The sequence below is a fragment of the Polypterus senegalus genome, chromosome 10 (assembly GCF_016835505.1).
Source record: "Polypterus senegalus isolate Bchr_013 chromosome 10, ASM1683550v1, whole genome shotgun sequence".
In the NCBI taxonomy this organism is placed as follows: domain Eukaryota; kingdom Metazoa; phylum Chordata; class Cladistia; order Polypteriformes; family Polypteridae; genus Polypterus; species Polypterus senegalus.
Window position 1 is genome coordinate 174,736,714 of NC_053163.1, and position 21,537 is coordinate 174,758,250.

A 21,537-nucleotide genomic window follows, 5' to 3' on the forward strand; every position below is an offset into this window, starting at 1 on the left:
AACAGCTGTATCTGTCTCGAATTTGCTTCCATTTCATCTTGCACGTTTCCACATAAACTTTCAAAGAGCTGCCGATTTGATGCTGGCTGGTCTGACAGATATGTCTGTTATTATGGAGATGTTGATAGTAAACAACAAACTGACGTCACGTACCAACTTGAACACACTGTGTCCCCAACCTGGGAATTTTTGCTGATACTCCAACTCGCGCACACGTCACGCTAATCTTTGATAACGTGCTCAGAGGATGCATCAAAAGAGAGCAAGGAACATGTGGCAGCCATGATGTGTGCGTTTAAGCACTCTGAGCATCAGGTATAGTAAACTCAGCTTAAGGTGACGCATGAGGACCATGTAAAGGATTGCACAAATGATGTGTGTTATGGTACCTACCTTTGACCCCACCAAAAGTAGGTGATGAAGAGTCTTCTGAACATCCTTCACTCTTAAGAGCAGTCAAATATGTTGAATGTTTTATTCAGCTTTTGTCCCAACCTCAACAAATAGTATTACACATAACGTATCTCTGAAATATTTAGGTAAACTTCAAAATTTTAGTGTGACAATTTATTTAGAATTTTTAGGTTAGGTAGTCTTTTGGCTTGTAAAATGACATTTTCTGTAGATATTTTCTACCAATAGACAAAATGGTGGAAAGTATGCCCAAAGAAGAGAGATTGGTGGCCGTTTGGTGAAGAGAACAATGGTGATGAGGAGGCGATGGGTTGGTATGGTGTTAGGGAGAGAAATGACAAAGGGCAGATGGGAGAGAAGAGGAATGAGAGTCAGTAGGAGTAAGAAGGGGTGCATGAATGAGATGGAAGAAGGTGGAAGGTTGGGACTGCAAGGACCAGAAGTGGTGAAGGTGGACAAATTTAAATCCTTGAGTTAAAAAGTCCAAACCAACGGAGAGTGCGGCAGAGAGGAGAAGAAGAGAGTGCAGGCAGGGTGGACTGGGTGGGAGCAATTTCTGATAGAAGAATACCTGCAAGAGTGAAAGGGAAGGTCTATAAAATGGCAGTGAGACCAACTATGCTGTATGGTGTGGAGACGGTGGCACAGATAAAAAAAAGAAGAGGCAGAGCTGGAAATGCTAAGATTTTCGCTCAGAGTAACGATGGTAGACAGGATGAGAAACGAGTGTATTAGAGGGGACAGCGCAGGTACAACAGTTTGGTGACCAAATGAGAGACACTAGATTGAGATGGTTTGGGCAGGTGCAGAGAAGAAATGAGGGGTACATTAGGAGGCTGGAACTGCCATTTAAGAGGAAAAGATGAAGGCCAAAGAGGAGGTTTATGGATGTGGTGATGGAGGACATGAAGGTAGTCAGGGTGGCCGAAAATGGGGATAGTTGGAGACAGATGATCATGAAGGCAGTTGGGGTGGCAGAAAATGGGGATAGATGGAGATAGATGATCTGGTGACCCCAAAATGGGAGCAGCCAAAAGAAGAAGAATATATAGATAGATAGATAGATAGATAGATAGATAGATAGATAGATAGATAGATAGATAGATAGATAGATAGATAGATAGATAGATAGATAGATAGATAGATAGATAAGGTACTATATCCTGGTTTTTGCTTTTTTGGGTTGTAGCTAATCAATCACAGGCAGAATCATTTCTTTGTAAGGGTCCAGCATTTCAGTCTATTTACAAAAACACCTGACCATAAGAAGGGTCGGTGACATGCCCCATAAACACTGGTAACCCATGACGGTCATCCCAGAGGACAAACATAAAAGGACGGTGTGCTTCAAATGTGTAGACCGTGCGTGAAAGACTGATGGAAGTTGAGCCGGCTGCCTCCACCCCATTCTCATGGAGTTCAATCACCGCCTGGTGACTGGCATCTGAGACCAAGAGGCCATTCTCTGAGCTCATACCACACAGATTCGGAGAAGAGAACAGATCAGAGAGCCCTAATTAGTAAAAAAAAAAAAAAAAAGAGACAGAAAGAAAACAAGTCACTTTATTGTCACATCACTTAACACACATGTTCAACATCCTCAGCAGTAGGGCCTTGGAGTATTATCATATTGACACAACAGAGCACAGACACACAATAAGTACATTTAAATATCACTTCAATAGGAAGACATTGAACAAACTAAACTCAATAAATAAGTAAGCAGACATGGCGCCCATTCATGCACTATACATTGCAAACCAATGACATGAAAGGAAAGGAATGTAGGGATAAAGGAACAGCAGTGTGCACATGGACTAGCCGGCTGCATCAGGGTCTGTTCCAGTGATTACGCAGAGTTCAACATCCTAACAGTTTGATGTGAGAAGCTGTTTCAGAGCCTGCTGGTCCAGGACCTGATGCTATGGTACTGTCTACCCAAAGGTAGTAATGTGAACAGTTCATGACTTGGATGACTGGAGCCAATGAAGATCTCCCTGGTTTTTCCAAGACACTTCCTATCACGTGTTTCTTGTAGGCTACGACCACCACCTCCAGTCATCTTTTGGGCAGAAGGCACTACCCTCTGCAGGGCTTTGTAATTGAGAACAGCGCAGTTCCCATACCAGGTAGTGACACAACCACTTAGGACACTTTCAGTTGTGCAGGTGTAAAATGATCTGAGGGTCTGAGGGCTCATGCCAAACCTCTTCAGCCGCCTGAGATTAAAAATGGCATTGTCATGCCTTCTTCACTACTTCACCACAGTCCATATAAGGACATGCACACCGAGGAACTTAAAAGTGTTCACCTTCTCCACAATGGTCTCATTGATGGCCAATAGGGTAATGTAGGCCACCTTGCTTCCTGAAGGCCACTGTAGTCAGCTTTTCTAGCACCAGTGTGTCACACCTCTCTGTTTTCAGTCTCATTACCTTTGAAAATAAGACCCACCACCATTGCATCATCTCCAAATTTCTTGATAACCTGTTCCTAGCCGTACAGTTGGATGTAGAAGAAATATAATAGAGGAGTTAGTACACATCCCTTGGGGGCTCCCGTATTGAGAGTGGCTATGGAGGAAGTGGTGCCACCCAGTTTAACCCCCTGGCACCGATTCGACAGGAAGTTCATGACCCAGCTACATACCAATAACCCTGAGCTTGCCGTCAAGCTTAGAGACAATTATGGTGCTAAATGCCGAGCTGTAATCGGCAAACGGTATTGTCACATATGTATCTTTTTCGTCCAGGTGGGACAGGATGGCATGTGATGTCAGGGCAACAGCTTCATCAGTGCATCTTTTCTGCAGTGGGTCTAATGTGCCAGGTGGCATGGTATAAATAAAGTCTGTGACCACCGTGTCTAAAGATTTACTTACAGTGGGGGGCCGTCATTTAAATATGTTACTGTACCAACTTTAGGAAGAGGCACAATGGTGGACATTTTGAAGCATGCAGGGACAACTGGGAAAGAGAAGCAGCAAACCCATGGAGAAAATGAATGGCTAAAGACTGTACTTGGAAATGGTACACCAATACCTGACATGAATCCTTCAAAGCACGTCAGCAACAAAGAAGAGGAGTTCAAGCAGACTAGTGACTTACCAAGCTTTTCCAGCACACTTTTCAAATCAGTTTTGGTGTTAAGATTCAGCTTAGGTATGGACACTATCACGTCGCTCTCGTCCTCTTTATTAAGCTGTTTGACCATGTCCAGGAAATCCTCAGTCTTCAGCTTACTTTGGACTTGTGAAAGAGCCGTGGGACTTAAGACGTTAGGCAGTATAAGAACCAGACTGCTCTCGTTGGAAAGCCGGAATCTGGCAACCTGCAAGTAAAACAAAACCCCTTCAGTTTGGGTCAGAGGAGCAATCGCAGTTTAATGCAACAAAAGCAGACATTCATGTGCGAGATGACACCGCCTCAGAGTGCAGTTTGAACAAAGCCAGGCCAGCAACACTCCTCTCTGATGTTCACCTTGGGAAGCTGCAACTGCATGTGATAGCCTCAGGAAGAGCTCACATGTTTGGCCGCTTGCTTTTCCTGGGTGTCACACTTTTTCACGCCTGACTAGGCGGCACTTTGTCAGCAATACACATTTAAAAATAACGCACGTCGTTTGATCAGATGAAGCTGCCACGTGTTTCTTTTTTCAATTGGATAACTGCAAACTTTTCTCCTTGTCATCGCCCAGCTGGTCTGATGCTGAGTCAATAGGCCTGAACAGAGTGCTGTGTATGTGCCAGTGCCAGAGTTGGCAGCATTTTATATTTAATTTAGCTAATTCATATTCCATGATCGCTAAAGTCAGTCCATTCATTTTTACGAAGCCTGCTGCTAATATGCATCTAGTAATAAAGTTCTATCTACTATATAGTGCCTCTTAAATCTACCTATCCACCCATCTGTCTATCTATTATATAGCACCTTCCATATCTATCGATCTATCTATCTATTATATAGTGCCTTTCAAATCTATCTATCTATCCATCCATCTGTCTATGTATTATATAGTGCCTTTCATACCTATCTATTATATAGCACCTTTCATATCTATCTATTATATAGCACCTTTCATATCTATCTATTATATAGTGCCTTTCAAATCTATCTATCTATCCATCCATCTGTCTATGTATTATATAGCACCTTTCATATCTATTTATTATATAGTGCCTTTCCTATCTATATATCTATCTATTATATAGTGCCTTTCAAATCTATCTATCCATCCATCTGTCTATCTATCATATAGTGCCTTTCATATCTATATATCTATCTATTATATAGTGCCTTATCTATCTATCTATCTATCTATCTATCTATCTATCTATCTATCTATCTATCTATCTATCTATCTATCGTCAGTGCCCTCCATAATGTTTAATAACATAGCTATCATATTTAGTTCTTTGTCTTGTATTCCTCACATGTTATTACTCCTTGTAGCCTGTGATTCACAGATATCACCAAGTGCTGAGGGTCTCCTCTGGTGATGCTCTGCCAAGTCTCTAGTGCAGCCATCGTCAGCTCCGGCTCGTTTTGACCATTCCAGAATTTTCCATTTTTTTCTTTAATAAACTCCTCAGATGTTTCTATACACTTTGTGCCGCTGCCATCAGCAGTTCATCCTCAGTGAAGAGTAGTGTGCCTGGACCTGTGGCAGTCATACATGCCCATGCCATTACACCCCCAGCATCACCATGTTTAACAGATGAGGTGATCTGCTTTGGATCTCAGGCAGTTTCTTTTCATCTCCACACTTTGCTCTCGTCATCACTCTAATGAGGTTCATCTTTGTCTCGTTTGTCCACAAGATATTTTCCAAGAATTCTGCAGGCTCTTTGAGGTCCTTTTTCACAACCTGTTATCTGGCCATCCTGTTCTTGTGGTCTGCACCTTGCAGTGTTTCCTCTGTGCTTCTGTTCATGAAGTCTTCTGCTGATAGTCATCTCTGACACACACACATCGGACCCCTGAAGTCTGTTTCTGATCTTCCAGATAGGCGTTTGGGGCTTTTCCTTTACCACAGTGAGGATTCTTCTGTCATCAGCAGTGGAGGTCTTCTTTGGCCTACCAGTCCCTTTGTGATTGCTGAGCCCACCTACGTGTTCTTTCTTCTTCATGATATTCCAAACAGTTGATTTTGGTCATCCTAAGGTTTTACTGATGGCTCCAATAGTTTTATTCTTGTTTTTCAGCCTCATAATGGCCTCTTTGACTTTCATTGGCACAGCTTTTGTCCTCATGTTGAACAATGACAACTACAGACCCCAAAGGGTAGAAGCAAACCGAGGTATCTTATGAAGCCATGAAATCCACCTGAGGAATCACAAACACCTGTGACGCCAACTGTCCTAAACATTAGGGTGCCCAGAACTGGGGGAACCATGTAGAGAAAGTACTGTGTGACCAAAATGTCTGCAAATCCCCTTAAATGAAAGTCTGCAATGTGCACTTTAATCACGATGTCTGAATTGTTTGGTGTGTAATTTTAAACTGTGAAGCAGAGGGGTCAATTAAGGAAAAGTGGGTCTTTGTTTCAAACGTTATGGAGGGCACTGCAGGAGTGGGATGGCCATAGGGAGAAGCACAAGACATCAAACACAACTTCAGATCCTATCTTCCCTTTGTAAACAGCAGACTAGCCCTCACTGCATTATTTTCCAGGACACTCCCATCTCTTCATGCCACCGCTTTTTGGGTGATTCTTCACCTTAATCCACCATTCCATTCTCAATTCCAATTTGGCATGCAATGTGTATTTACACCCCATGCCACGATGAATTCCTCCAAGTCACTTCCATGGTCTGCAAAGAACATAAACAGAAGAGCAGCCTCAAGCACTTTCAGATCTCAGTGCAGAACTTATCATATAAAACCAGGTGCCCACCATGCCAGTTGGAGTTCTTTTGTTATCCTGCGGAGTAAAGCTGTTATCCTGCTAGCTCCTCATGACTCCAGTCAAAGGCTGGTGGATCAGGACCCCCGTACACCTGCAGCCTGCACACAGATAAAGGCGCTCACCTTGGCATTCAGAGCTCTGCTGTGTATTAACGCCAGTGGGTACTTGTCATGTTCCATCATTGGCACAAGCACAGTCTTTTTTGAGGATTGTCCAAAACGCATAAACGTTTTTGGCTTTGTTTCATCTTCTTGAAATTTTACTTTCCACTTCCCTGCATAGAAAAGAAAATGCAAAGTGTTGTAAACATTAACAGAGCGATTGTAAATTATCTAGCTTGGGATTAAACAAGCCATGAAGTACAAGGGACTCTCTGTAGAACTCCACAATCAAATTATGGGGAGGCAGAGATCAGGGCAAGGGGATAAAACAATTTGTAAAGCTCTGAGTGCTCCCCTGAGCAAAGTGGCTTCAAAAAGTTTGGAAACATCAGGAGTCTTCTTGAAGTTGGCTCTCTGGCCAGACTGAGTATCTGTGCAAGAAATGCCCTGGACCCAAAGACCACTCTAGTAGGGATGTGCGGTCAGGGGAGGCATGAAAAGTAGAAAAACTAATAGTGATAACATAAAATAAATGTGTCCACTGGTCTGTGCAACACATTTGTTTTCTGTTTGATTCCAATAACTTTGTTCATTTTTATAGTCAAAATTGCTGAATTTGCGCATTTCCTGTTCAAATACAAGGGAGAAACGTGAGGTGCGGCAGCGACGAGCCTCACCTCATCTCGGACTGCACTCTCCTCACACATGGGGCTAATGCACGCAATTGGCGCTTGCCTGTTGCTGTCTCTCTGTATGTCGCCAATATAATGTTTGCAGACACGTTCATTGTACACCCTGACTTTCCACAGTCTGGCTAATATCTTTAATGAATGTTTGTGACAGATTTAGTCTTGCTGATCAGACATAAAACCACAGTGAAAAGACACAAGGTGAGGCAGATAGTACCGTGCCTCCCTGAAGGGGGCGCATGTGCACCCAACAGGTGCTCGTTGCTGCTGTTTTTCTACTCAGAGGCTCTCGCCACAGATAAGTTAGTGATATCAGAAAGTCAAGTGCACTGCAGCGGTCCGTTTATTTGTATTTTTTGTTACGACTGACTGCCACAATGGAAGATTAAGATTTTTAAAATGAAAGGAAAATAAGGAGGACTTTTACAAGAAAGTGATGGAGATTTTCGTGGAGAAGGATAATCGCATGTACTTCAATTACAAATAAAGGTAACACCATAAATGGCTTTCAATTTTACAAAAAATGGGATCAGACTAAGAAAAAAACAATCCAATATTTAAAAACCAAAATATTTTTGACCTTAAATAAAATATTCTTTTGTTTTTCTTGTTATCCTTTTGTTGAACAGTCTGTATTAAAATCGATTAAAGCATATGAATTTAAAAACTTTAAAAAACAACTAAATATTTCAATTAAGATCTAAATTGAAATCCGTTTTTTTTTTTTTTTTGTGTACCACTCAATAGTTTAATTTGTATTGTATGAGTGTGAATTGTGGAATTGCAACGGCAAATTTTGAACACGTGGAGGGTGAGGAGCAAATGCGCTCTCCCCGCTGTCTCTCACCGCTAGAAATGTAACATTCTTTGTCAGCCAAATATGCACCTTACCTCTGTGTGTGTGTAAAGAATGCTGATGAGATATGAAACATAAACAGTAGTCAATGTGCAGGCTGCCAATTGAAGAGTGAATAAGCTACTCTTTGGGGTTCATAAATTTGTGAATCTGATTCTGAAGGAGTCACTGGCCATGATCCTCACCGCACGTCACTGCACTTTAGCAGAGCTTCAGAAGTCCTCTGCCTGAAATGAGAGAACCTGCTTTTCTCAGCAGCACTCCGTTAATCAGGAGTTTATGATAGAGCACCCAGACAAAAGCCACCCATGAGTAAAAGGCATATGACAGTTTAAAGGACTCTGAGAGTGTGAGGAAGAAGATTATCTGGCCTCATGAGACAGAAATTGAACTTTTTGAGCAGAACTCCAAGCACAATACCTGGTGAAATTCCAAGACTTAATACCATCCCTACAGTGAAGAATGGTGGTGGCAACGTCACGCTATGGGAGTGCTCCTCAGAGTCAGAGGCAGGGAGATGGCTCAGAACTGAGGGAGAGATGAATGTGGTCAAATACAGAGCGGTCCTTGAAGAAAACCAGGAAACAATTCATTACTCAAAGAGTCGTGGAACTCTGGAACAAACCACTAAGACATGGAGTGGAGGCAGAAACCTTGACAACTTTTAAGATGGATCTAGATGAGATACTGGGCCAGCTTAGCTATTAGCTAAACAAAGAAGCTTGATAGAGTGAATGGGCTCCTCTCATTTGCCATTTGTTTTTACATTGTTAAGTTCACAAACTACAAAGAATGGACACAAAGGTTATTTTGGTCATCAAGTACAACCAGTGAGGGCAAGACATGAAAATTTTGACCCACAAATGTTATGTGCCACACACTTCTGGTTTATCAACCGTCCACAAATGCTCCTCAAAATGACAGCACCAATAAGAAAAACAAGATGGTGTCGAGGGAGAACACTACTTATTTAAACAGAAAACGCACCAAAATAGATGTGACCACAACATCTAAAACCCCTAAGACAAGATCAAAATAATTCCTAAAGGTCAATGGCAATTTAAAAAACATCAAAAACCAAACGTCTGATCAGGAGAGATCCCTAACACAGTGGCACTGTGTGCAGATAACTCCACTTCAGACACCCATGAGGACTGTTTTAAAGCAAAGAGTTTGTTGCCCTTACATCTAAAAATATATTGGAATACCTGATTAGTTACCTTTAAAATAAATGGCGTTCAGTAGAAGCATTTCAGCGGAAGCCATGATCTCGTTCACCAGATGGGTAATCTTGTTTTGGGTCTTTTCAGCAACCCACTTATTGATCAACTGAACATTCTCAGCCATGTCATTGGTCAGTGGCATCGCAACTCCATAATACTCTTTTGACTGTTCCAAGAAAAAGTCATGGAGTTTAAGTCCTGGTGAGAAGATAATCAAAGTTAAATTCTATCAACTCTTGTCTTGTCTTCTGTGATAGAAAGTGTGGAGAGATATTTATTGGGGAGTGCAAAAAGAAAAAACCCTGGAATTGGATCACCTGAATGGTAGTAAATTGCACTGGCGATAAGCAAATTGGAATCCGACTGGATCAGATTGCCCATCTCTTGGTGAACGCAGGTAAAGTGTTTTGGATAGTTCAAGGCCTTGTTCAGGACAGAGAGAGTCTCACCTCGGGTTCCTGTAAGGACAGCACAATGGAGATCACCGGGTGTCACAATCCTTGTGAAATATTTGCACTCTGGTTAGGTTATTTACGAATAATATTCCTAAGAAAAACACAGTTTAGCAAAATTCTTTATCATATTTTTTATGATAATTGATCATTTTTCAATTATTTCTGAGCCTTTTTTTTTCTGTGAGGCATGATCATTTTTACTTTCTTGTCCACAAAGTATATGGAAAGTATTGTAATCGTCCAAAGATTCAATGTCGAGATTTTGATGAATATCGACATTTAAGAACATCCCTGAGTCCGAAAATACCATTTGGGGAATTATATTTGTGTGTCTGCTGGTATATGTGTGTCTGTCTGTGTGTGTGAATGTAAACCCGATAACTGGAGTACGTTTTCACTTCAGCCAACCAAATTTCACATACAAGTATTAGGTACAAAAAGTAGATTTCTATCAACTTTTAGGCTACTTCCATTAATGGAAGTGGTACTTTACCTTTTATTCATGCAGCTGCAGTGTCTGATTTATTCAACTTTACCTTTATAATAATTTTTGAATATATTATTAATTGATTTGATTTGTTGTTGATGGGTCTTTAATGTACAGATATAAAAATATAACCAGTGTCTTGCAGTTTACTCCTCAAATATCCATCCCCATATCTGAGTATACGAGAAAATCTAGGGGGGACCAATCCTGATTTATAATTTTAGTTTTGAGCCACAGAGAATTCAGCGACACTTTTTTTTTTTTTGCTTTCTTATGATGTTATTGTTTAAGCGGTAATAATTTTGCTATCTTTATATAATTTGAAACTTTTGTTTTAATGGGCACCGTCATTTTGACTAGCCATTGATATGCCATGTGATGAGCTGGTGCTAGGGGGTGTGGTCCTAAAAGTCACATCACATGACATTTGTCAGTGTGATGATATAAAGGTTGCCACTTCATGTAATTCTGCGTCCAAGACTCCGGATAATATTTACACTTTCAAGGCGAGTGTCGACGATAGTCGACAAATAAACAATTGAAGGCTAGCTGCGAATACAAATCACCTGGAATGTATTATATAGTTCCATCCTCTAGATGGCATTAAAGACCATGAGATAAAGATGAATCGCCAATCATTTCTATTCCAACATGATGTCAAATGTCATTAAAAGAAATCCTCTGACAATTGTGTATTGTCGATGACTTGGGTTCTGCACTGCAATTGTGTATTGTCGATGACTTGGGTTCTGCACTGTCAGATGAGGATTTTGAGCTGTCAGAGGAAAGTGACAGTGAGAGTGCTGCTGAAAAACCGTTTTTGCTAGTTTTATGTTTTTTTTTACAGTCTTGGTAAGAAAATGGAGTTTGACAAAACAAAGAGTTACGCAAATCTTGGACAGCTCCACCAGGGAACCCCTTGAAGGAATTCATGCAATTGATTAGAATCAATAAATAAAATTAAAATTGCCCCCAGGAACGATAAGAGATGAGAAATGGGAAATTAAATTAAATTGCAAGAAAGTTCCCTTTTGGTAGGACGAGAGCCATTAGAAATGAGTTGTGAACGTATTTAGGGCTAAGACATCTTGCTTTGAGTTATTTGCTGACTATTTTTCTGGAAATTTGCCATACAGCCTGCTTAGACAAACTTTTTTTCCAGGGCCCCATGATGCTTTGCGAGGCCAGTGTGACATCACAGAACTGTGTGTAGACCTTTCACTTACAAGTCGCTGCCCTTTCTGTTCCATGCATACATGATGTCACTGTCCTATCTGTGGAAAGCTGGATTTGCACCTCACATGGGTTAAAAAAAACAGCAGTATATCCATTTGAGGGGTACATTAGATCAGAGGATCTCAGATTCAGTCCTTTGGGCTCCATGTAGCTGCAGGGTTTTGTTCCAACCACTTCCACATTTAGCCAGCCAGCCAGCCAGCCATTTTCCAACCAGCTATATCCTAACACAGGGTCATGGGGGTCTGCTGGAGCCAATCCCAGCCAACACAGGGCGCAAGGCAGGAACAATTCCCGGGCAGGGCTCCATTTAGCAAATCTTTTTTATCTTAAACAGATCTTATTGTTTAATGGATATGTTTGATGTTTTCTGAACTTCAGACATGATGTAGATGCACTTGCCACGTGAGATTGTATTCTAAAGTTAAACATATTCTATAAATTGATAAAAAAAAAAATAGACAGCTTATCCTTTCATCTTATATTGGAGGCTATAGGGGAAGGGTGTCGAATGCCCATCCTGGAGGGCTGCAATGGCTGGAGGTTTTCATTCTAACCACCTTCTTAATTAGTGACCTGTTTTTGCTGCTGATTAACTTCTTAGTTTTAAGTAACTCAACTCAGACCTCTTAGTTCCTTCTATGTCCTTATTAAGCAGCCAAACAATAATGAGACACAAAACGAACAAACAGGTGACCAGCTAACCACATTATCTGAACATAAAGCAGCGGTTCTCAAACTGTGGGGCAGGAGGGAGCTGAAGCTGTACAAGGGGGGCGTCAAATAAATGAACAAGATATCAGAATTAATTTTTTACATTTTTATTTCAAATTTAAATTTGCAAATATACTGTATAATCACAACAAATGCATTATAACTGAAATTAAAATAAAACATTTCTAAGGCACAGATCTAATGACTAATATGTGCCTGTTTTAAAGTACACAGCCTCTCCAGGTTTGGTTTGATATTCGAGATGCGAGACCCTCTGAGCTCCTTTTCTATTTGAAATTTGTTTCTATGACGAGCGGCGCCGCTGCTGTTGCTTTTATAGTCGCATATTTTCAATCCAGAAAGTTCCAGAAGTATCGGTATCTGTCGCAAACATTCGGTTAACAGTAGATCAGGTGATAATGCGGCGCGACTCCACCACATTGGTAGCGTAGGCAATATTGCCAAATTGAGTTAAATAATTTACTGCGTATTGGGTTATTTTCATGATACAGTACAACTAACAGCGGTATAATATTTGTCGGATGAAAATACGTTCGTCTTGCGCAGATTGACGAGATTTTTAAAAATTAAAACATATTTAATTGTTTCTTTACATAAAAAATAATTAAATAAGAATAAATAATTTATTCGTTGTTTTTGGGATTAGAATTACTACCAAAAACCACACAAGGCATTTTAACAGTTATTAAAGCACAATCACATGCAAATCTTATGGAAGTACAAATGATAGGATACGGCGACACCGCACGAGTATCATACCTTTGTTATTGTATCATGGGTTATTCTCATCCTTTTTTATATTATGCAGGGGGCACAGAATTATTCCAGGTAGAAAAGGGGGCGAGAAATAAGAAAGTTTGTGAACCGCTGACATAAAGAAAGGTGAGGTTCTCTGTAAGGTTGATCTCTCAGGTCAATAATCAGAAACAGAAAATCAACAGTTTGGGAAATGAGAGCAGCAGCAAGCCGTGGAATTAAGTAACGGGTTTAATTAACAGCAAGAATCGGCTTCCCATTAAAAAACTGGTTGGACTGAAATTGGTTGGAGTTTGAAGCCCCAGTTTAGCTGCTCATCTGTTGTCTCGTTTCACGTCTCATTTCTGTTTGGCTGCCATTTAATAAAGAAAATAATCAATTTAGGGGAGTAAAATGAAGGGAAAAGGAGTTAATTAGCAGTGAAAACCGGTCACTGATTAGGAAAAGGGTTAGAATGAAAACCTGCAGCCACTGCGGCCCACCAGGCCCAGAGATTGACACCCCTGCTATAGGGCATGGGAAAGCAAAAGCCTAAAAACGTACAGAATACGTCCACTTTTTAAGCCAAGAAAGGATGTCGAGCATTAATCCTCATCTTGAGATTACGCACACATTGTAAAATAGCTTAAACATGTCACTTTCAAACAAAAATACAATATTATGAGATTCAGCCATTTTAAAAGAAGCCAAACTTGTGTGTGTGTGTGTGTGTGTTACCTCAGGGCTTGTCTTCCTCTGAAACGACCTCTCCCTTCAAAAGACTAAATCACAGTAAACTGTTTCTGTCGCATGTTTGGGATCACGTGGACTTATTTCCGTATTTACATGAGAAATCCTCCTGGGAAGGCCACTTTTATCACACATGCAAACAGATAACACATCCTTACCGGGAGAAAAAAAAGTTCCAGGAATATGTGATAAAAGGATTATTTCCCGATCCCTCTTGTTGTCACTAACACATGTCAGATATGTGGAAGCTGTGGTGGGTTGGCACCCTGCCCAGGATTGGTTCCTGCCTTGTGCCCTGTGTTGGCTGGGATTGGCTCCAGCAGACCCCCGTGACCCTGTATTCGGATTCAGCGGGTTAGGAAATGGATGGATGGATGGATGGAGATATGTGGAAGGCATTATTTTTTTTTAACATTTGATGTTTCAAAGAGGACAATATTCAGTCAATCTTAGGGGTTTTCATTTTCCAGTGGCTCCCCATACCCCTTAGACTCCATTATAAAACATAGAAATGTGTTTTTTAAAATGTATAGAAAACGCTTGGCACATTCATATATTCCATGTCTGATAAGAAATAAGTTCAACCTGAAAAATGCCAGATGTATTCTTTAATGAGCTGTCCTTTAATTCATCATATCTTGCATTAGAAAAAGTTCATTAGTGTTTTTTAATTTATATAAAATAATTTTTTGCCATATCGTTTGATATTTAACTCTGTCATGCATTTAATTCACTTTTTTGTGTGGAACTTACGACCCTAATTACATATAAATACTGACAAATCATGACAAACATGGCAGTCACCAGAGCAAGCAACACTCTCTGCTAAAGGGGAAGCTATTTTTGTGTTACCCATCTGTGTGTTAATTAGTAAAAGTCATAAATAACACGAATGTTTATCAGGATCAAAACAGCAGAAAATCTAAAAAAAGTATTTGTATCATTAGGAAACATAATGTTCATTTTCACTCGTATGCAGATGACACCCAGTTATACCTTTCATTTAAATCAAATGAAGTTTCTCTGATGTTGTCTTTAATTATTTGTGTTAGTGAATTAAAGGAGTGGATGGATGAGAACGACTTGTCTTTAAACACCAAGATGTTAATTGTTGGAGGGAATGACGCTGAGCACAGCTATATTTTGTCATCATTGAACTCAACTGGAATCCCCATTAATTTTACTGAACCAGCCCGCAATCTCGGAGTTACCTTTGACTCTAGCGTGTCATTTAAAGCGCACATTATAAAGTTGTCCAAATCATGTTTCTTCCATCTTAAAAATGTTGGGAAATTAAGGCACCTTCTAAATAAACAGGATTATGAGAAATTAATTCATGCATTTATTTCTAGTAGGATTGACTACTGCAATGCGGTGTTCACTGGATGTTAAAATTGTTCTTTATACAGCCTCCAGTTAATCCAAAATGCTGCTGTAAGAATTATTACAAGAACTAGAAAATACGAACACATAACTCCAGTTCTTAAATCCTTACACTGGCTCCCGATTAAGTTTAGGGCAGATTTCAAAATTCTTCTTTTAACATATAAAGCCTTAAATGGCCGAGGTCCGGCTTACTTGTCTGAACTTATCATGACTTATAAACCAGAGCACACATTAAGATCTCAAGATGCCAGTCAACTTATAAAATAACAGTAGGAGGTCGAGCTTTTAGTTACAGGAACCTCCTAAACTGTGGAATGATCTACCTGCTACTATAAGAGATGCCCCTTCTTTAAATCCCAGCTGAAGACTCATGGCTTCAGTTTAGCACACCCTGACTAGAGCTGCTGATTAACTGTACAGACTGCATCTCTGTTGTTAGTCGTTAGCACTAAAACATAAATAACACGATAGTTATAATTGGATACTAACCCTCACCTATTCTGTTTCTCTTCTCGGTACTCAAATGTGACACTTGGTGCCATGGCCCACCTGCCAAGTTGTTTTGCCTGCCTAAGGTAAAGTCATCCCTGATGGAGGATTGCAGGAATCGTGGGAAAGAGGGGTCCTTTCATCAGATTAGCACTGTTTCAGCTGTGGGATGGCCAAATGGGGGAGGCAGCTTGATGGCTGAGGTCTCCAGGACTCAAAACAAATACAAATCATATTATGTGATATCATCTACTGTTAAATTCTACTCCGTACTTGTAATATTTCTATTTTTATACTGTACTGAGGATTTGTTCTGTTCTGTGTATTGTATTGTATTGTATTGACCCCCTTCTTTTAGACACCCACTGCACGCCCAACCTACCTGCCTTTCCCGAGTTTTCTTCAATTTTTTTCCCTACAAGGGCTTTTTTTTGGGGGGGGGGTTTCCTTGTCTTCTTAGAGAGTCAAGGCTGGGGGGCTGTCAAGAGGCAAGGCCTGTTAAAGCCCATTGCAGCACTTCTTGTGTGATTTTGGGCTATACAAAAAATAAATTGTATTGTATTGTATTGTTTGCATCTAAATTCATGCGTCATTCAGTAAAAGAAAATTCTAGTTTGTCATTTCTGAACTGATAAAAAAACACAAACTGGGAAGTGACATCTTGCTTGATTAACATAAAAGTTGAAATTGGGGGCCACTGGGGCTCAAGTTGAGAATCACAGCATTAGCTGACCATAATGAGACTATCATGAAAATATTTTGGTGTTCTGCACAGATCCACTGTACGCTGTGTCTTCACTGCTGGATTCAGCAAGCTATGCCCCTCACTATGTAGAATAATAACAATAATAATAATAATCATCATCATCATAATAATAATCATCATCATCATCATCATAATCATTTATATAATGCTTTTCTCACTACTCAAAGCGCTATCACATAGGGAGGACCCGGACCGCAAACCCCTAATCTCTTTATTGTGAGGCAGTAGCGTTACCACTGCACCAAATGAAGAAAAGAGACATAATACATAAATTCAGACCCCAACCACAGGAGGAAGTGGTGGCTCTGAGGGTAGGGATCTGCACTGCCGGTTCAAATCCCGTAAATGCCAGAAGCGATTCCACTCCGTCAGGCCCTTAACCTGTAATTTGCTCCGTCCCGAGTATGACGTTAATCTACATTGTCACACACATGCGCATGAGAGGCAGCAAAAGGGCTTGAGTAAGGCCAGTTCCGAGACATACTGGGATGTGGCAGAGTGCACTGACTCTTTCTCCCTTGCCTGCAGACCATTCACGGGAGTTTCCACCTGGTACTCTTGACGTCACTTCCGGGACCAAGCCAATGGAAGGAGACCTTGCCAGCTCCGGCCCCTGTGATGTCACGATCGGGTTTGCGCCAATGGCAGAAGACCTTCATGAGCCCGACCCATTTGACTTCACTTCCTGTCTTCCCCTTTAAAAGCCTCCACCTTTTCCCTATTCCCTCAGTTCTGTTTTGGACTCGGTTTTGTGCTGTTTACCATATTGCGACTTTGCAGCCAGTTAATCAATTAAATGGGTGGCTGCCCCAAACCTTTCCATGACTCTGTGTCGAGTTTGTGACAACATCTAGCCCTGCAAGCAGGGGAAACTTGGGGGTTGGTGGCAGGATTGGCACTCCAGCCACTGTAAATCAACCTCACACTTTTCCATTCCATTTAAACTAGTGTGGTGCTGAGGTGTCACCCGTTGCATGGCTGCACTCGGGTCCTAATCTGGGATCTTGAGGGGGTTTGCCATGTGGTGGGTGCAGCAATGCGCTGTACCAGTGGATGCTCATTACTTCTCCTCTGTTTCTCTCAGGGTAGGAGCCCACGCTGAAACCTAAACCCCCATTCCTGGAGTAGCATCACCCGGTGTTATCTGTGGTACTTACCTAGCAGGAGGTTTGATAAAGCTATGGCAATGCTGAGTGGAGAAAACACCACGTTTGGCTCCTTTAAGGTGTCTTTTAATATGCGGTACACATTGAACCCAAATTCTGAGATGGATTTACTTAGGATGCCTACACCAGTAGAAGAGAGCATTTCATCACATATTGGCCAGGGCACTGCATGTTCATTGCAGCGTGGTAATGGTGGAGTAGTGGTCATTGCTTCGGTTGTTAATTCAGCTTCTCTGTGAGGCTCTGGAAATGAAAGAGGTAAAAGTGGCTTTTGGTCAGAAGCATTTAGCTGCATAAACTTAAAGAGGACATCTCAGCCTCTTGTTACCTTCAACAATCAGTCTGGTTCCACCACCCACAACAACTTGATGTTTTTCTTCAAAACCATCGTCCAACTCACAGAAGTACATCCCATTGTCCATTAAAGTCAGATCCTCAATGGTAATGGACCAGTCGATGTCTACGTAGTGATGATCAGTCCGACGCACACGAGGGTCTATCTTCTCAGAGGAGGTGTCCATGGCAGAGTAGATGTATTCTTGCCGACTACTGGTGATTCGATACCACCTCATTATGCCGTTGACAATCCCAGCTGACACAAAGCAGTGCAAGGTGACTTTCTCGTTCTGGAAACCACGGACCTCTTGGTAAGGCTGCAGAATAACTACTGGTGGCTTTAGGGTGACTGAAGGAGATAAGAGGAAGAACACAGTAAGGTCAGAGATGGAAGAAGAATGAAGTTTCAGTCAGCATCAGTCCAACGTAAACTGATCCCTTAGGTACCATTGGGACAATGCATTTCATTTCCCTCGCTCGGTTCTTCATCCTACTGATGACCTTAAGGGGTATTTTCTAGTTCAGTACCCGTTACTATACTGATGAGAACGCGATGGCAAAAAAAGAGGGTTTATGGTTCATAACAGGTTTTGGGATTGGGCCAGGAGATGAAGACAATGCAAAGGAAACAAGCATAAAAAAAAGGTCAACCAGGCAGAGGTTTAAAAAAACAAAAAGGACAAAAATCAAAACTGAGATCCAAAATTCAATTAAAAACCAGACGACTTGTGTGAAACTGAATTCGGCAAAAGGCAGCAGTGGCTTGCTGTGTCGTGAGATTTTCCAGTGGAGAGAACGCGGTATTCGTGCACGTCAGTGCATTTTATGGTGTGTTCCTGTGGAGAATCTGCGGAACAACACATTTCTACCAAATGCGGTTAACTACTCTATAATAAGGTGAACAAGATGCTTAAATAGAATTGATTTTGCCGGTGTGGTACGGGTTACATGCTTTACGAAAGTAAATATGACAGTGTGAAGGATCTAGTGAGTATGACTCTGCGAAAGTCTGAACTGGGACCAGCCTGGAGGAACACTGCCACCTACTGTGTGGAAGAACGAACTGCCTCCAGGATCCATGTTTTACCCAGTTCATCCATTGTCCTTTTACCCTGATTGGGATAAGGATCACTAACCATCCCGGCCGGGTGACAGGTCCTTCACGCCATCATTCCATTACATTATGACCTCTCAACCTGGGTAAGGAGTCGCTCTCTGTCCCAATCGGGATGCCCATCCATGTGCCTTGGCATCTACGCTGCAAATACTGAAACGAGGATTAACTAATTCATTTCCACCAGGTACAGTATGTTGGTGTCTGTGTCACCATTCAATGTCATCTCAATGTTCCTTAAAACATGAAGAATGTCAGGCGAATGGACACCAGGTGGCTTTCATGGTTTTCTATCCCTGTTTTTTTATCGTAAGAGCATCATGTTTAATTAAGGTAGGAATCAACCCCAATTCATTCATTTTTTTATAACAGATTGACTCACTTCAGTGTTTTCTGTCCCAGGCCTTCTAAAGGTTTACTCAAAATTGCATTTAATAATAATAATAATATATTTTATCCATATAGTGCCTTTCACATGCTCATGGCATGCTGTTTAGTGCTATGATGCCCCGGCCAGCAATGATTCTTATCACCTACCACCTTGTAGCCATGCCTGTTACAGTCTCCACCTTTCCATGAATCCTGAAAAGGAAAAGTTAGTATAAAAAAAAATAAATCAAATTTAAAATGTTCATTAATCAGTGGAATATTTCTCATTTCAGATTATCTAAGGCTCTGGACCTGGAGAGCCGCAGTGGCTGCAGGTTTTCATTCTAACCCTTTTCCTAATCAGTGACCAGTTTTCACCACTAATTAAATTATTTTTCCCTTCATTTTAGTAGCCCTGTTTTTAAGGATTCAGTCCTCTGAATTCTTTTCTTCATTAAATGGCAGCCAAACAGAAATGAGATGTGAAATGAGCCGACAGATGAGCAGCTAAACTGGGGCTTCAAACTCCGACTAATTTCACTCCAGTCACTTTCTTAATGAGAAGCTGATTCTTGCTGTTAATTAAGCCCGTTATTTAATTCCATGGCTTGTTGCTGCTCTCATTCTGCCATAGCAGACATTTCCAAAACTGTTGATTCTTCTGCTTTTTCTAAGAACTCCGTCAAAATGTTTTGGTGACCTGAGAGATCAACCTTACTGAAACCTTCACCTTTCTTTATGTTCAGATATTGTGTGATGGGTGCAGGTGAGCAGGTCATGTGGTGGCTTGTTTTGTGTCTCATTATTGTTTGGCTGCTAATTAAGAAAAAAAAACAACTAAGGGGGCCTGAGTCAAGTTAATTAAAACTAAAGCAAAAGAAATTAATTGGGAGCACAAACTGGTCACTAATTAAGAAGATGGTTAGAATGAAAACCTGTAGCCACTGCGGCCCTCCAGGACCGGAGTTCAACACCCGTGATCTAAGGACATGTAAGGATGTTAATATTATACAAAATTATTGTCTGTCTGATATACCTTCATTGTTATCACTCCTTAATTTCATATTATTTTTTATCAGTATGCTGCTGCTGGATTATGTGAATTTCCCCTTGGAATTAATAAAGTATCTATCTATCTATTATATAGTGCCTTTCATTATCTATCTATCTATCTATCTATTATATAGTGCCTTCTATCTATCTATCTATTATATAGTGCCTTTCATATCTATCCATCTATCTATTATATAGTGCCTTTCATATCTATCTATCTATCTATCTATTATATAGTGCCTTTCATATCTACTTATCCATCTATCTATTATATAGTGCCTTTCATATCTATCTATCTATCCATTTATCTATTATATAGTGCCTTTCATATTTATCTATCTATTATATAGTGCCTTCTATCTATCTATCTATTATATAGTGCATTTCATATCTATCTATCTATCTCTTTAGCCAGAGTTTTTTTTTTTTTTTACAAAGAAGAATGGTCCAGCCATGGTCCCCCTGCTACACTTCTTATCCAGAAGCCCCCTATTAAAGAGGTGAACACAGGGGAGTGACTGGAAAATTCTGAACATTCTCACCCTCAAAGAGTGAGAGTTAAAAGAGAACTAATAACTTGGTTACCTGTGGGGGGTCTGAAGGGCAGCGCATCCACTGTCAGGGTGGTCCCAACACCAGAGAGCAGCCGCTCCTCCCCTTTGCTGCTTACCACCTTCTTGTATTTGTGGCAGTAGTACTTTCCAGAGTCTTGAGGCATTACGCCATTGATAGTGATAGTGAAATTGAAGTATTCTCTATTGTCTTCTTGCTTCCCTACAACACGAGGGTCATTCTTCATGCCATCTTTTGGACTTTCAGAGTAGAAGTGGGCCTCCTTACCATCTTCAGTTTCCCGAAACCACCGCAATGCGCCCAAATGGCTGTCATGTTGATAAACGAGGCAAATCAAAGTTACACTTGATGCTTCTGTGACAGACACAGATTCAGGAATATACTTTATATGTATGTTCACCTTCTCTGGAAAATAATCAGAAAAATGGAGGTTACATTGAGCTGAGATTAATAATCCATCCATCCATTATCCAACCCGCTATATCCTAAATACAGGGTCACGGGGGTCTGCTGGAGCCAATCCTAGACAACTCAGGGAGCAAGGCAGAAAACAAACCCCAGGCAGGGCGCTAGCTCACTGCAGGGCACACACACACCAAGCACACACTAGGGACAATTTAGAACCACCAATGCACCTAACCTGCATGTCTTTGGACTGTGGGAGGAAACCCACGCAGACACGGGGAGAACATGTAAA

General features: G+C 41.0%; 1 protein-coding gene across 3 annotated transcripts in view; it reads right to left on the reverse strand.

The window, feature by feature from the left end:
* Positions 1-461: 461 nt before the first annotated feature.
* LOC120538229 overlaps positions 462-21,537 on the reverse strand; it is a 38,001-nt gene continuing 16,925 nt past the window's right edge. For all 3 annotated transcript variants that reach the window (XM_039767682.1, XM_039767683.1, XM_039767684.1), the window contains 8 exons: positions 20,853-21,257; positions 17,724-18,080; positions 17,387-17,638; positions 9,508-9,648; positions 9,188-9,388; positions 6,444-6,595; positions 3,522-3,744; positions 462-1,927 (listed from right to left, as the gene is read on the reverse strand). In XM_039767682.1, coding sequence (XP_039623616.1) covers positions 1,659-1,927; positions 3,522-3,744; positions 6,444-6,595; positions 9,188-9,388; positions 9,508-9,648; positions 17,387-17,638; positions 17,724-18,080; positions 20,853-21,257 — 2,000 coding nt within the window. In that variant the 3' untranslated portion in view covers positions 462-1,658. The remainder of the gene's footprint in view (positions 1,928-3,521; positions 3,745-6,443; positions 6,596-9,187; positions 9,389-9,507; positions 9,649-17,386; positions 17,639-17,723; positions 18,081-20,852; positions 21,258-21,537) is intronic.